This window comes from Panthera leo, chromosome E3 (assembly GCF_018350215.1).
Source record: "Panthera leo isolate Ple1 chromosome E3, P.leo_Ple1_pat1.1, whole genome shotgun sequence".
Classification (NCBI taxonomy): Eukaryota; Metazoa; Chordata; class Mammalia; order Carnivora; family Felidae; genus Panthera; species Panthera leo.
Genome location: NC_056694.1, coordinates 38,477,316 through 38,492,640, shown reverse-complemented (window position 1 = coordinate 38,492,640; position 15,325 = coordinate 38,477,316). Strand labels below are relative to the sequence as shown.

Below are 15,325 nucleotides of genomic sequence, written 5' to 3'. Positions count from 1 at the left end.
GTTGAGGAGTCTGTGCTTTATTATCAGGACAGTGGGGAACCACTGGAGGAGGGGTGTGTGTGTATGTGTGTGTAAAGACTTTTATTTTTGTTGCTGCTCTTTTGTTTTGTTTTTCTCTTTCATAATAGTTTCCCAGATGTGGAACTGCTTGATTAAAGAAAAACAGGGGCACCTGGGGTGCTCATTTGGTTAGGGATCCGACTCTTGGTTTTGGCTCAGGTCATGATCAAACAGTGTGGGAGTTTGAGACCTGCATCTGGCTCTGTGCTGACGTAGCCAAGCCTGTGTGGGATTCTTTCTCTCTCCCTCCCTCTCTGCCTTTCCCCCACTCACAAGCTCTTGCTCTCTCTCTCTCAAAATAAATAAATAAATAATAAATAAAGAGAAAAAACAGGGCGCCTGGGTGACTCAGTCAGTTAAGTATCTGACTTTGGCTCAGGTCATGATCTTGAAGTTCATGGCTTCAAGCCCTGCATCAGGCTCCACCCTGGCCGTGCGGAGCCTGCTTGGGACTCTCTCTTCCTCCCTCTCTCTGCCCCTCTCCACTCGCTCAGTCTCTCAAAAATAAATAAATAAACTTTAAAAAAAATGAAGAGGAGAAACATTTTAAGCTTCTTTTAAGTTTATTTATTTTGAGAGAGAAAGAGAGCATGAGTGGGGGAGGGGCAGGGAGACAGACAGGTAGTGGGAGAATCCCACGCAGGCTCCACGCTTAGCATGGAGTCTGACTCAGGGCTCCATATCACGACCGCAAGACCATGCCCTGAGCTGATATCAGACACTTAACCGATGGAGCCACCCAGGCACCCCCAAATTTTAATTTTCTTAAAACACAGTCACACTGCTTTCCATAAGATGTAGTACATTCACAGGATCTCTCCTCTGATGGGAGATGTTAGCGTTTACAAAAGTCTGCACGAAGGGAGCTTTGCCCACAACCGAGGCACCGGTGAGGTTCTTTTCCTGAATGAGTCCCCTGGTGCTCAGAGAATCTAATGTTGAGAGGTTCTTCCTGGTTGGAGTTCTCAGGGCTTTCTTCCTATAGAGTGGTTGGATGCTCTATAAGTTCTGCTAAGTCTTAGGATTTCCACATTGGTTTTCTAAAGGTTTTTAGTCTTTTTTGTAAAGTAGACCCTTGGAGAGCATTCCCCCCTAAAGTTACAGTGAGTGGATGCAGAGTTTCCAGGTTTTTTCTGCTTTGAAGAAGCTTCTTTATCTTCTCTCCTGATCTTAAAACCTGAGAGAAGAAATGAAAGTTGAAAATGTCACCCTGTCCCCAGGGGAAAGAAAGTGAGGGCGAGAAAAGGGGTTTATTAAACCAGTAATGGGATGACAGAAAGTCCTAAGTACATCTCAAAGCTTTTTACATCAATTGAGTCCGAAGTTTTCTTTTCTTTCTCCCCTTGTATGCAGTGAACACTCACCTCATCTTGAAGCCAAATCCTTGTCTCATTTCTTTGAAATTCTGCAGTCCCTTCACCCGTGGCTCTTCTCTGTGCTCCATGGGAAGCCCAGGCCAGGCTTTGGTACTGGATATCCTGGCTACAAAAAAGACAGGAAGCATGAGAGTTTGGCTCACGACTGATTGGGAGGGTGATTTCAGGACGATTTCTAGGGCAGATGGCCTCTCTGTATCCATTTCCTCTTAGGATCATTTCACCTGAAGCCTCTGTCAGCAGTATTTCAATATTAAAACAAAACCAAAACGAGGGAAACTTCTTTTGTGTTCAATTCAAGGCTGTTGTCCTCCAATCTGTGAACAAGGAGTGAATTAGTTCTGTGTTAAAATCAATGCACTAGGGTGCCTGGGTGGCTTGGTTGGTTAAGTGGCAGACTATTGATTTTGGCTCGGGATGTTACCTCATGATATGTGGGATCGAGCCCTGCGTCTGGCTCTGTGCTGACAGCGCAGGGCCTGCTTGGGATTCTCTCCCTCTGCCCCTCTCCTACTCTCTCTCTCTCTCTCTCTCAAAATAAATAAATTTAAAAAATTCAATGTACTAAATGTTTAGTTTTACGTTATCTTTTGAATATTTTGATAAGAGAATTATTGAAGTTAGGACTGAAGTGTGATGTCAGTCTTCCTAAAATTCTGACTGTGTCAAACCTGAGAAACATTTTCTTATTGAGTTCAAGAGAAGAGAGAAAAAGCGGTAAAAGCAGGAATTTGGGAACTGAGTCCTGGATTCATTTCAGTTCAGAGATTTTCAAATAAAAATCGATATGTGAGCTGGGTTGGCTGGTGACTGGCAAATGCTGTCTTAACACGTTTCTTTTAGCTGCAGCCTAGAAGTGGGTTATCTTGAAGTTCACTAAAACAACCCTCTAACCGTGTTTCTGGCAGTCCAGAGACAGCTGGTGAAATCGTGCCCAGCTCAGTTCCCTGCTCTATCCTAGCACTCTTTCCCTCGCTGAGAGCCACCTCTTCTGTGCCCCCTCCTCCCCTCCCCACCTCCCCCCACCCCCAACAGAGTTTATTGCTCTGCAATAAAATGTGGGTTGGTAAGTAGTCATTTATGATCCACATGGAGGAAAATGTTTAAATATTAACGTTACCAAACAATATTAGCAAGTTAATGTTAATCTGAAGAAAAATGTAAATTCTAGAACACTTTACCAAAATATAGGAAGTGGAGCAAAATGCCTTATTTTATACTTCCGTGAAGAGAAGCAACACATTTCAGATTAACAAAAAAAGAAAATGCTTTTCAAATGAAATGCCGTTTAAAGTCATCGTTTTGTTTATGATTGGACTGCAAAGCTAAGACTAAGATCAAAGCGTGATTTGGTATACGTAAAAGTACACCTGATCCATTGATCACAGAAAGCTGTGGTCTAGTCAAGTGGGACGAAACCAAAGCCAGGGTGAGTGGCAGATAGCAAGCAAAGGCTTAGGTGGCAGAGGCCTGGAGGCCAGGGCACCCTCAGGCCAGAGGCAGGGCAAGAAGCAGTTCAGACTGCTAAGAGCTGCTTGTCTGTCGGCTCCCTCACCAACAAGCACGGACCGGAAAGTCTTAACACTGTGTGTTTCATCGGATACCAGTTTGCAGACCACACACAGAGACAGCTGCCCCACTTGAGTGCAAGGGAATCTAGAAGGCCTAGGGAAGGCCTGAAAGCAGCTCCAGAGACAGAATCTAGTGCCCATGAGAGCTAAGGCCAGGATTAGTAGGGGCTCTTTATCTGAGATTCAAATGTGTTTTCTCTGTGATAGTCAGGGAGCCACCTATCACTGAGGACAAGAAAATAGAAGCAAGTAAAATGGTTACTGGAGGGCATACTTACTTCCCTTAACTTACTTTTCACCGAAGACCTAAACTAGTGGTTCTTAATCTTTTTGGTGGTTTTGAGAACTTGACGGAAGCCATGGATTTGCTTCCTAGAACATACACATATACATGCAGTATTGTATAAAGTAACAGAAACTTCAGAAGATCTCCAAATCCATCAGTGTGACCCTCTAGAACTGTGATGGCCAAAACAGTAGCCACTAGGTGGCACTTAGCAACCCGAGCTGCGTTTCAGCATCCCCGCAAGTTATACTGGACGGTGCCGCTCTATAATTTCATGGACTCTGGGTTAAGAACTCCTGCCCCAAATGACCCCCTGTAGATCTACTGGCCTGTAACCCCACTCCTAGTAACACACCAGCTATTTTCTATGTTTGAATATAGATAGGCCTCAAAAAACGGAGGAAGAATACTAACAGTAATTTTGAATAACAGTCCATCTTGCTTCAAGTCCCCATTAATAACCTAAACCTAGCAGATGATTCATTCTTCCCATCTCCAGGTATGTGTAGTTTCGCAAACATTCTCATGCCCCCGCATCCTGCAATAAAAATCCAAGTGGCTTTTCTGTGACATAGGGTGAGACTTCAGGAGTTTACTGTGCATTACTAGCATTCACTGAGTTGGTACTAATTGCCAGGTACCGTTCTAAGCAGCCTACACGTTAGCTCATTTAATCCTCACCAAATATAAAGTGAAGATAGGCTTATCCCCTCAAAACAGATGAGGGAACTGAAGTTTGGGGGTCAGTGAGATTGAGTAACTTGTCTGAGATGACGTAGTAAATGCCAGCGAAGTGACTTTTAGGTTAGAATCTGTAGTCTCCTGAAATATGTCGAAAACAGGAGGATGGCCTTAGAGGACTCTGAGGTCACATGTCTCAGCAAGGGTTTCTGAGATGGACCTATACCGGCCTGTGTGCTGAGGCTGCTGAGGTCACATTTGCCACCACAGCGGTGGAGCCCTTTCCCTCTAGTGGAACAAGAAAAAACCGAAATACTCAGGACTCTCTCCACCCAGTCGTCCAAAGCCGGCCTCTCTGTCCCCACTTCACCCTTTTTACTATTATGGCAGCCTGGACTTTAGCGACGGACTAGCTGCGTGACCCTGGACAAGGGTGTTCGCTGACACTCGGTGCCGTTGTTACAGGGGGATGATAACAGCATCTACGTCCTACAGTTTTGAGTGCTGTTAGGGTCCAGCTCTATTAGGCAAGCGCTCGATAAAAGGTTACTGGTTGTCACGATTTACTCCTGCGACACTCTCCGGAGCCCACGGGCCCGACTGTCGCTAGAGGGAAGGGAGGAGCTGAGCCCACTCTCCGGGTTTCCTTCTGTTCCCCGCTCGCAGTGAAGTTCACAACTTTCATCACAAGATCTAGGAGGGAGCTGAATAACGACCCCGCCCTCGCAGGGATGGACAATAAGCAGCACGTCCCGGGTCCCCAGGAGCTCTCGTGGACGCCCAGCCTGCAGGACCCTGACCGAGCAAGGGATGGCCAAGCGCGCCCAGCCCCAGGACCCCAGCAGCGCGCCGGAAGCACTGCCGCGGCCCTCCGCTCTCCGCCCCTGCTCCCGGCACCTGCCTCGGGCGCAGGCGCGGGCCGTGCAACGGACTACATCTCCCGGCAAGCCCCGCAGCGACGCCGACCCGGGCCGGTCTACAGGCTTCCCGACCACCCGGCGCCGAGAGGCGGCGGAGAGAGCCCTGGCTTGCGTGCTTCTGAGGCCGCCGGGCTAGAGGGGCTCTCTCGTGCAGCCCCGAGTAACCAGAGCGGGTGGGGACTGCCTTTAAATCCGTTATGACCGGGCAGTGATTCTCAAGCTTGTCTGGGGGAAGAGCTTGTTAACAATTCGGGTCGTTTGGCCCCACCCGACACTGACGCGCTGGATTTCGCGTGGCTCGGGTTTTCACTTTAGTAAGCTTTCTGGGAATTCTGATCGGTAGTCAGCCGGTCACGCCCGCCTCAGGCATGTTTTCCTCTAAACTTAGCTGCCCTGCCTCTCGTCTCCAATTGGCCGTCGCTCGCCCCGTCTCCGCAGGCAACTCTTCCCCTCTGGTTGGTCGGCGGTGAAGTCTGTGGCGAGACCTGACCCAATGGGCGCTAGAGTTCGCAGATCGTGACCCGGAAGTTGATCCTGAGCCTGCGCCGTTGGCTGTGGACGCCTAAGCGCGCCGGGACTTCCGGCGTGCAGCCGAGCGCCTAGGCTTGCGTGAGTCGGAGACGAGAGTCAAAGCGCGGTGTTCAGCTCCTGCTGCGGGGTGGTCTTGCCGGTTCCTGGGTAGGGGGCCGGCGCGACGGCGCCCGTGATCGGCTGAGGCCAAGGCACCGGAGCCGGCTGCGCCCGGGCCGAGGCTGGGCTCCGCGGGGCCCGGGAAGCCTTCTCGGGCGGGTGCAGCTGGTTTCGGGGCCGAGGTGCTCCGGAGGGGCCTGAGGATGGCGTCGGGCCCGGGCTCCCAAGACCGGGAAGGGCTCCTGATCGTGAAACTGGAGGAGGACTGCGCCTGGAGCCAGGAGCTGCCGCCGCCAGATCCGGGGCCGAGTCCCGAGGCCTCCCACTTACGCTTCAGAAGGTTCCGCTTCCAAGAGGCCGCCGGGCCCCGGGAAGCCCTCAGCCGGCTCCAGGAGCTTTGCCATGAGTGGCTCCGGCCGGAGCTGCGCACTAAGGAGCAAATCCTGGAGCTGCTGGTCCTGGAGCAGTTCCTGACCATCCTGCCCCAGGAGATCCAGAGCAGGGTGCAGGAGCTGCATCCGGAGAGCGGCGAGGAAGCGGTCACCCTTGTGGAGGGCATGCAGAGAGAGCTTGGGAGACTGAGACTTCAGGTGAGAGAAAGAGCTGTCTTCGGTTCGTTTGGCCCCGAGGACTAGGACATCGCGGCCGCCCTGTTCTCCATACCTATGTGCTTGGTGCCCTGAGTAGACTTTACACGGGCAAGAGGTCTTTTTATAGTTCAGTTAGGAAGATTCATTCTCCAGGTTTTCCCCGGCAGGACAGAACCAGCAGTGAAGAATGCCCTCTTTCCCCATGGAGGCAGGGGGTGTGCATTCGTGTGACCCCCCCCCCCCCCCCCCCGGAGTTAATTCGCAGGGTCCAAATCCTCACTCTGGTCTGTAGCAGTTTTGCGACTTTGGGCAAATTACTTAATTTCTTTAGGCTTCGGATTTGCCACGTAGTAAAGTGAGAATGACAAAACATCTTCCTAGGGTTGTTTTGAGGGTTACGGGGAGAGTATCACGTGGTTTTGACCCCACTGCTGGCTAATAGTGCTTCATGGCTGTTAGCTGTTGTCAGGTTGGGTTCAGTAGCCTGGTCCCCTCTGCGGAGCTCGGTCGGGTTAACGGTAGATTGCGAAACACGGTTTGGCACTGAGGCTCCGAGGGCACCGGTCCCCGGGGTCGGTCAAGTTTAACTTACCCTGAAGTGAGGAATGGAAGCCTGTAGATACAATGGGGGGCGGGGGGAGGAGGCAAGAGGGAGTCAGGTGTGCCGGAGAGCTGTGTGGGGAAGGTGTGCCCCGGGGGCGGACGTCTTCCGCTCCGACGTTCTCCAGCACTCAGGGGATCAGAAAAGCGTTAAGTGGAAACCATGCTCCTCTCTTGCTGGACCCAAAGGGATCGCCGGTAGTTCTCCGTTGAAGGCTTGCCCCCAGAATTCTGTACTAATGTCCCTTCCTCTCGGGCCCTGTTATGATGATGAGTGATGTGGGTTGGTTCCCAGGTCACAAACCATAGGCGGGGAACAGAAGTGCTCTTGGAGGAGCCTTTGCCTCTGGAAACGGCACGAGAGTCACCGAGCTTCAAGCTGGAGCCAATGGAGACTGAGCGAAGCCCTGGCCCCAGGCTGCAGGAGCTGCTAGGCCCCAGCCCCAAAAGGGACCCCCAGGCTGTAAAGGAGAGGGGTGAGGAACAGTTACCTGGGCTGGGGGGAGGGAGGAGGGGCTTCCGGGCCGTTCCCTGACACCAGCAGGTGGCGGATCACCGCCTAGGTGAGGGCATTTCTGACCTCAGGGTTCCCCGGCGTGGAGTCAAAGACCTAAACGTGGTGGTCTGGGTTCTTTGGGGGATGGGAGCGGGGGCGGGGGGATCTTTAAGTAAGCCCCCGTGTATGCAGAACAGAGACGTTTAGAGCTTTGAACAATGGAGGGCTTGACTGCCGCAGGCCGGCGGGGAAGTCGCCTGGTGCTCTTTGCCCACCTCCGCCATTTTGGGTATCGCTTTGCGACGCCTCCGTTGCCGCCTTTTGCTCCTTGTTCGATCCTGAGCGGAGACTGGGTGTTGGGGAATGGGTACCGTGTTGTAATAATCCTTGGGCTCCCGAGAATTGCAGATGCCTTTCTCATCATGATTTCTGTCACCTTCAGCATTGTCTGCTCCCTGGCTTTCTCTCTTTCCTGCTGAAGGAAACATGGAAGACAAGGAAATGACTGGGCCCCAGGTGATGTGGAAGTTCTCGTTGTCTCCCCCCGGCACCCCTCCCCCCAGTTGTTCTTGTGGGGACGGGGTCTTCTTTGCCTCTTGGAGAGGATCCTTTGTCCCGCACCACGCGCCGCCTCCCCGCCTTCTTTATTTCCTCCACACCCCACTTGTGGGCCTGCACCCTCCTCCCCCATGAAGTGTGTCCTTGGCACCCTGGGTTTTGCCCCTGTAACTCATGACTCTGCTTGAATTGTTCCTGGCGCCTCAGGGGCTAAAGGAGATCTTGTGCTCTTTCAGTTGCCTGAGAGCTTAGAGGACGTGGCTATGTACATCTCCCAGGAGGAGTGGGGGCATCAGGATCCTAGTAAGAGGGCCCTCTCCAGGGACACGGTGCAGGAGAGTTATGAGAATGTGGACTCACTGGGTAAGGACTTTTTTTCCAGGCATGAAGACTCAGCCCTTTCTGACCAGGGGCCTGTCCCTTCGCCACTCACTTCCTGGACGGAAGTTCCGAGTTTTGCCGGAACACCTCCCTTTCTCTAAAGCACCCCGGATGAGGATCCGTTAAATATCTGGCGGTTGGCACAGTTGGCAGACTTACGGCCCCCAGCCGCCAGAGCCAGAGGCAGGGACTCTGAGTTTTAGTGGACTTCCCGGGGCAGAACAAATCAAATCCGCTGACAACCTCCCCCCCCCCCCCGCCCCCCGTCACACACACTCTCCGTTCAGCCTCCCCCACCCCGCCATCGCACACACTCTCCGTTCAGCCTCCCCCACTCCACCCCCCCTCGCACACACTCTCCGTTCTTGATGCCTTGCAATTTTGAGATGCTTATTCTTCTGGTCTCACTCATATTTTCTGTGCTTCGTTAGTATTCCTAGGCCCTTCTCCACCTTTCGGGGGGCACTGGCATCAACATTCCAGTTCAGCAGCTATCCCAGCCCTTAAAAATTCAGGAAGGAGGGGGGAGGCCTTTTGGGAATTTGAAAATTTATATATATATATAAATATATACATATATTATATACACACACACACACACACACACACGTATATAATGGGATAAATAAGATGTATCTATGTGTTAAACTGTTATGCAGAGATTAAAAATGATGCCTATGAAATATGACAAATGACAGCTGGATCTAGGTAGAGCGTATACAGACACTGTGTAATTCCTTCAACGTTGGATGTATGAAAATTCTTACATTAAAACGTTGTGGGAAGTCTTTTTTTTTTTGATTCGTTTTAATGCTTTTATTTAGTTTTGAGACAGAGAGAGACAGCATGAGCAGGAGAGGGGCAGAGAGAGAGGGAGACACAGAATCCGAAGCAGGCTCCAGGCTCTGAGCTGTCAGCAGAGTCTGACACGGGGCTCGAACTCACTATCTGTGAGATCATGACCTGAGCTGAAGTCGGCCGCTGAACCGACTGAGCCACCCAGGCGCCCCGCAAGTTGTGGGAAGTCTTAAATAACAGCGATTCTGTGTATGTTACGACTGTAGCCATACTGACACGTGGCAGAAAAGAGTCACACTTTGTTTTCATACATCCGGTCTTTGTAAAAAGAGGCACAGTTATCGGTTCACTTGCAGTAACTCTGCATAAGGGTCATCGCTGGGTTTGGTTCCCTTCACTGGGACCTTCTCCAGGCTGTCCATCACCAGGCCATGGTTTGGTGCCCTGAGCTGAGCCTAGCTCTCAGTGCTTCGTGGGAAGAGAAGTTGGGCTCACGAGTTCTTGGAACTAAACTGTTTAAGGTCCGGGTTTGTTGGGATTGGTGTGAGGTTTTAGTTTTAGCGTCGCGCAGGAATGGCGCTCCTAGGCTTCAACCTCCGGGGCATCTCAGAGCCCCAGATTTCTTTCTGATGGTCCACCACGTTACGTTTTATCCTGGAGTTGTCTTGTGGAATGTAGTTCTAGTTTATATTTATCTGTGAGAGTTGGGGCTCTTTTATAATATTAAACTAATTCCGCAAGGACTGATCACTCGAATCACGTTTGGTTGTTTTAATGACAAAAGTGTACATTCTCACTGCAAAATATCCCAAGTACTACAAAAGCGTAACAAGAAAAAAAAGTCACAGTCCCCCTCCTCCAATTTCTTTCTCTGGAGATAACCACTGTGAACAGTTTAGTGTATTGTCAGACTTACTACTGTCGGACTCCGTGTGCCTTGTGTGGATATGTCCACTAAGCGCAGGGGCCAAGACCGTCTTTGTTTCTTCTGCCTGGTAGAGGGAGTGGTGACAGACATCTGTTTCTTTCGTTGTGAACAGAGGCTCAGGTTCCCATTCGGGAGGCCCTAAGTACCCAGGTGGAACAAGGAGGAAAGCCATGGGATCCCAGTGTTCAGACTTGCAAGGAAGGCCTGAGTCCCAGAGGCCCAGCTCCAGGTAAGAAGGAACGGAGGTGAGCAGCCTGCCCAGCTAGACTCCCACTGTCGGGAGGGAAGCCCTCAAGCACTGGGGCGGAGGGCTAGCCCATCACCGCTGCCAGGAAGATGCATTGCTTCCCGTCGCCCCGCTGCCCATTTCCATCCCACGGTGCCCAGTGTGAGGGGGCACTCGCTCCTGGGGCCCGCCCCAATCCCAGCCTTGCTCCAACCCACCCATTTCCACAGGGCAGAAGCCAGAGGCTCAGTTGTAGAGCGAGTCGGGGGCCTGTACAAGCGAGGTCAGGACTGGTCTGAGCTCTGTTCCTTTGCGACGGCCCCACCTTTTATCCTCTCTAGGGTATTTTACCTACATGGGGAAAATGGGAGACTGAGATAGAACCAGCCTTTCTGGACGTCTGGCCTACAGGGAGGAGCAGGTCTGTGGGATTTCCTTTGGTCTCGTGTAGGAATAACGTAGGGGTTTGGTTTCTCTCGCTCTGCCAGGAGAAGAGAAGTTTGAGAACCAGGAAGAAAGTGCTCAGTCCCTTTCCCCCGAGAGCGCCCACCCGCAGGCGCTGCTGCCTGGCCAGGCCAGAGGGGAGGTGCCCTGGAGTCCTGAGCAGGGAAGGCCTCGGGACAGGGCAGAAGGGCACTGGGAGCCTCCCCCAGAGGAAGGGATGGAGCCGTCCTTAGTGGGGGCCACAAGTTGCAGAGAACAGGGGCGACCGAAGGAATCGCAGCCGAAGAAGCTCCACTTATGTCCCTTGTGCGGCAAAAATTTCTCTAACAACTCGAACCTAATTAGGCACCAGAGAATACATGCGGCAGAGAGACTGTGCGTGGGCGTGGAGTGTGGCGAAATCTTTGGTGGGAACCCGCACTTTCTGTCACTACACAGAGCACACTTGGGAGAGGAGGCGCATAAGTGCCTGGAATGTGGAAAGAGCTTCAGTCAGAATACCCACCTGACTCGCCATCAGCGCACCCACACGGGGGAGAAACCCTACCAGTGTAACGTCTGTGGAAAAAGCTTCTCTTGCAACTCAAACCTTCACAGGCACCAGAGGACGCACACCGGCGAGAAGCCCTACAAGTGCCCCGAGTGTGGGGAGATCTTTGCTCATAGTTCCAACCTCCTCAGGCACCAGAGGATCCACACGGGCGAGAGACCTTACAGGTGTGCCGAGTGTGGGAAAAGTTTCTCCCGCAGTTCGCACCTCGTCATACATGAAAGGACTCACGAGAAAGAGAGGCTTTACCCCTTCTCGGAGTGTGGGGAAGCAGTGAGTGGCAGCACCCTCTTTCTTAGCAACCACGGAACCCTCAAGGCAGAGAAGAAACTCTTCGAATGTTTGACCTGTGGGAAAAGCTTCCGGCAGGGCATGCACCTCACCAGACATCAGAGGACACACACGGGGGAGAAGCCGTACAAGTGTAACCTCTGCGGGGAAAACTTCTCTCATAGATCCAACTTAATCAGGCACCAGAGAATTCACACGGGAGAGAAACCCTATACCTGTCATGAGTGCGGAGACAGTTTTTCTCACAGCTCCAATCGCATCCGTCACCTGAGAACCCATACGGGAGAGAGACCCTATAAATGTTCCGAGTGTGGAGAGAGCTTTTCTCGGAGTTCACGCCTTATGAGTCACCAGAGAACCCACACGGGATAGAAACAGCGGCATTTCTTTCTGGCCCAGAGAAGGTGGCCTACTCACAGGGTCCCGTTAAGAGCTGATATTCTCTGCCCAGCCGACCAGATCATCTGGGATCAAGGTGGGGGTCACTGTGAGGGAGGTGCAGGGGCAGCAAAGGCTTAGCCTAGAACTAGAATGCAATTCTGCCCGAACTCCTGAGGGTGTCAAGTCTTTGAGGTGACCTGCTCCGGACAGAGTCCTCCGTGAAGTCGCATGTCCCAGGGCGCACTGACTGCCTCGGTATACTTAGGCAGGTTGTGACTTGGGTGCCTTACCGTGTCCATTGTCCGTCCCAGCGACTTTGGGGGATCCATGTGATTTTCTGATACTGCTTCCTCACTTGGAATGTCCAGCAGGGGCGTTTGGGCTCCTGAGGCCCTTGGGACAAAAGAAGGGCGGAGCGTTCTGGAAACCAGCTCAAGGCCACAGAAGACTGGTTGGTGAGTTGCGGCTCCCTGAGAGCCCTGGCTGGGAAGCCGTGGGCAGTCCGGGGCCGTCACCACAGCGCCTCTCTGGCCGGAGTGCCCGCGCCCAGGCCAGGCACGTAAACGTCACCTCAGGCAAAAAGGAACCAGAGACCTGAGGGAGGTGGTGAGAAGGAGTTTGCAGTTCGGCACAGGTGTCGGCAGAGGAAGCCAGACTGTGGATTAGTTCACCCTTGCAGAGATTAAGACTCAGTCCCCCCTCTGTCCAAGAAGGAAACAGAGCTCTGGAGTCTTCAGAGGGTCCCACGAAAGATGGGTTCCCTGGGAGGCTTTGCAAGTGTGGATCCTGGGGAGATTAGGGATCTTGCTTTTCCTTGTTGAAAATATGTTTGGACGGTAATAAATGTCTTCAGGAAATAAGAAAGTGTGTGACTCTTCTTTGAGGACCTTTTGTCTCGGCCTCCAGTGTTGACTTGTCTCTTGTCTGCTTTGGCTAGAGGACCTGCTTTTTCTGTCTTCCTGGGTTGGTCAAAGAAGGTTCCGATGAGGTTGGCCGAGGACAGATAAGGTGGGGTGCGGCCCTGGCCGGGCTCCAGGTGAGGACCGCTTTGTGGTAACAAAGGGTCATGCCCGGTAGCTGTTTGGGGTCATAAGGGTCTTCTAGAAGGTTTCTTTCCTTTCTGTGGTGGACAGCAGTAAAATTGTCTTTGATTCTTTGTTGGGAGTGTTTACTTTCTTGTGATGAAGCTGAAGGAAAATCTGGCTCTTCCGAGCCTGCATAGAAGTGAATTAAGCCCATTGATGGAGGGAAGATACAGGGGAGGGCACATTTTTTTTTTTTAGGGGAAGCATTCTGTTTTAGAACGGGGAATTCTAGGAGTGTGTTGTCATAAGAAAGAGGTAGAATACCAGAAGCAGTCTAGGAGTAGGAAAACCTCTCAGGATTTGGCCCTGGAGGAAGATCGCTAACTGTTTCTGGGAGAGGAAGATGGAACATTACCTGGTAACTGGCCACCAAATTTATCGATTTTAAGCGAGGGAAGCAACCCTGCCTACCCCTTTCCCGCGTTTCCGTATCAGCCTTGTCTCGGCCCTGCCTCAGCTTAGTGGGAGTTTTTCCTTCGTTTCCTGAGCTGATTTTTAAAAATCGTAGTTTGTTATTTCTCCTCCTTTCTCCACAAGAGGGCAGGGATAATGCAGGGGTTGAGGGGCAGGGGAGAGTAGGAAGATTGGAGAGCTTAATTTAGGACCCTTGTAAGAGCAGGACAGGGCTGCTGGGCTGCTGATGGCATGAAATTGGGTGGGTGATGTCAGGTTGATGTTACGAAGCAGTCTCTCTGGTTAAGACTGCAACTGGGGTGCCTGGGTGGCTGAGTCGGTTAAGTGTCCAACACTTGTGATTTCGGGGCAGGTCCTGATCCCAGAGTCGTGGGTCAGGGAGCCTGCTTAAGATCCTCTCCCTGTCCCTCTGCACCCCCCACCCCCCGCCCGACACACGTACCCACTGCACACTCTGTCAAAAGAAAAAAGCCGAGGTTGCCATTTACGTGGATTGTCAGTCTCACGAGAATGGAAAGCACCTCTCCCTTTCACCCCTCTCTCCCGTAATATCACCCATGCAGACCTTCCGACGTGGTCCACCTGCCGTTGCGCCTACTGGGAGCACTGAAGCGTCAGGCTAGAGCCGTGAGGGCCCCCAGGAGTTCACTCCTGGCACTAAAAAGACTTTCCAACAGGAAAAGCCGCAAGTCCCAGCCTCCGGGCTAGCTCCCCTTCCAACAAATTCACAAGCAGAGCTGTTGTCTGTTTTAATGAGATGATCTCACAGAATACGGCATGTAAAACATTGAGCTCCGCATCTGGCACATAGAAAGTGCTCGTTTATTCATGTCATCTGTGGGCAGATAATCCCGGCAAGACTCTTTCCTCTAAGCCCCCCGCCACTACTACCAACACAAGACCTGCTGGCAGAAATTTCAGGGAGCAGTCTGTTAACTGCGAGGCGGGACTGATGATTTCTTTCCTTGTGGTTGTATCACAGCAGGTCAGAGGTCCTCCGCATAGGCTCCCGTGAGGTCACTGCAAGGGATGGCCAAGTGTGTGCTTTTTATATTCGTATTTTTATGTTGCGCACACATGTTTTACATTTATAGACTCTTACCCACTAGTCCTTGAAAAAGAAACCAGAACAGTCTCCAACCTGGTTCTTAGGATAATGGGAGACTGACACAGGGGCGATACTCTTGCTCCCTCAGCCCGTATGGGTACAAACTAGACCTGGGAGGTACCGTACTGACCCTGAGCACTAGCCACAGTCCTTGTAGCAAAGGTAGCACAGACCAGCAGAAGGGCTCCTGGGTGGAGGATCGGTACCACATTTAAGCACTGAAAAGGCCTGGCAGAAGCAGGTTAAGAGCAGCAGGCCAGGGGTGCCTGGGTGGTTCGGTCTCTCGATTTCAGCTCAGGTCGTGATCCCAGAGTTGTGGGATCCAGCTCCACGTCAGGCTCTGCTCTGAGCATGGAACCTGCTTAAGATTCTCTCCCCCTCTGCCCTGCTCACGCACACGCGCTCTCTTGCTTGCTCACGCTTTAAAGCAACAGCAAAAGCAGCAGGCCACACGTCACTGAGGACAAAGCTTGTAAGGCCAGAGACTGGAAACAGTGAAACCCTAAACATTTTTTTTCCCCCAGAAAAACTCCTTGGAAACCACTAAGAATTTTTATTGCAGTCAAGAAATTTATGGGTCTCAATATCATAATCTGAACTTCCAGGTTTTGTACTCCCAGCCCTTTTAAGAAGAGTTTACTATGTGAATCATTACACTGTCAACCGATAGGATTTTGGAAAGTGCAAAATCTCCTCCACTGCTTTAAGACTTCTAATTTTTGTAACTATTTCACAAGCATTTGAAACAACTAAGGTAAAAAGTTCTTAATGTGTGTTTCAAGAAACAGAGTAGCACAGTTATTACTGCTAGTACACTAATGTCTTTGGGTGTCAGGAGCTCAAAAATATCAAGATGAATTAAAGCAAAAGTGCATTCATTACAAAAAATATTAGTGCATTTATCCTTTTAGCCTTCGATCTAGCTTGCAAACACTTCTAGATTTAAGAATG

General features: G+C 51.5%; 1 protein-coding gene and 1 long non-coding RNA gene across 6 annotated transcripts in view; one reads left to right on the top strand and one right to left on the bottom strand.

Moving 5' to 3' along the window:
- Positions 1-12,631, top strand: part of ZNF263 (zinc finger protein 263) — a 49,887-nt gene extending 37,256 nt beyond the window's left edge. For 3 of the 4 annotated variants that reach the window (XM_042922354.1, XM_042922353.1, XM_042922355.1), the window contains 6 exons: positions 5,333-6,114; positions 7,010-7,190; positions 7,653-7,726; positions 8,005-8,131; positions 9,988-10,104; positions 10,590-12,631. In XM_042922354.1, coding sequence (XP_042778288.1) covers positions 5,728-6,114; positions 7,010-7,190; positions 7,653-7,726; positions 8,005-8,131; positions 9,988-10,104; positions 10,590-11,758 — 2,055 coding nt within the window. In that variant the 5' untranslated portion in view covers positions 5,333-5,727 and the 3' untranslated portion in view covers positions 11,759-12,631. Of the gene's footprint in view, positions 1-4,881; positions 5,068-5,332; positions 6,115-7,009; positions 7,191-7,652; positions 7,727-8,004; positions 8,132-9,987; positions 10,105-10,589 lie in introns of those variants that run through there. The other variant, XM_042922356.1, reaches the window with a different exon arrangement.
- Positions 769-5,388, bottom strand: LOC122210004. 2 transcript variants are annotated; one of them, XR_006197869.1, is made up of 3 exons: positions 5,163-5,388; positions 1,425-1,542; positions 769-1,237 (listed from the first exon to the last, which is right to left on the bottom strand). It is a non-coding gene; the product is annotated as an uncharacterized LOC122210004 (long non-coding RNA). The 2 variants fall into 2 exon arrangements; XR_006197870.1 differs by having other exon boundaries at positions 5,174-5,388.
- Positions 12,632-15,325: the final 2,694 nt, after the last annotated feature.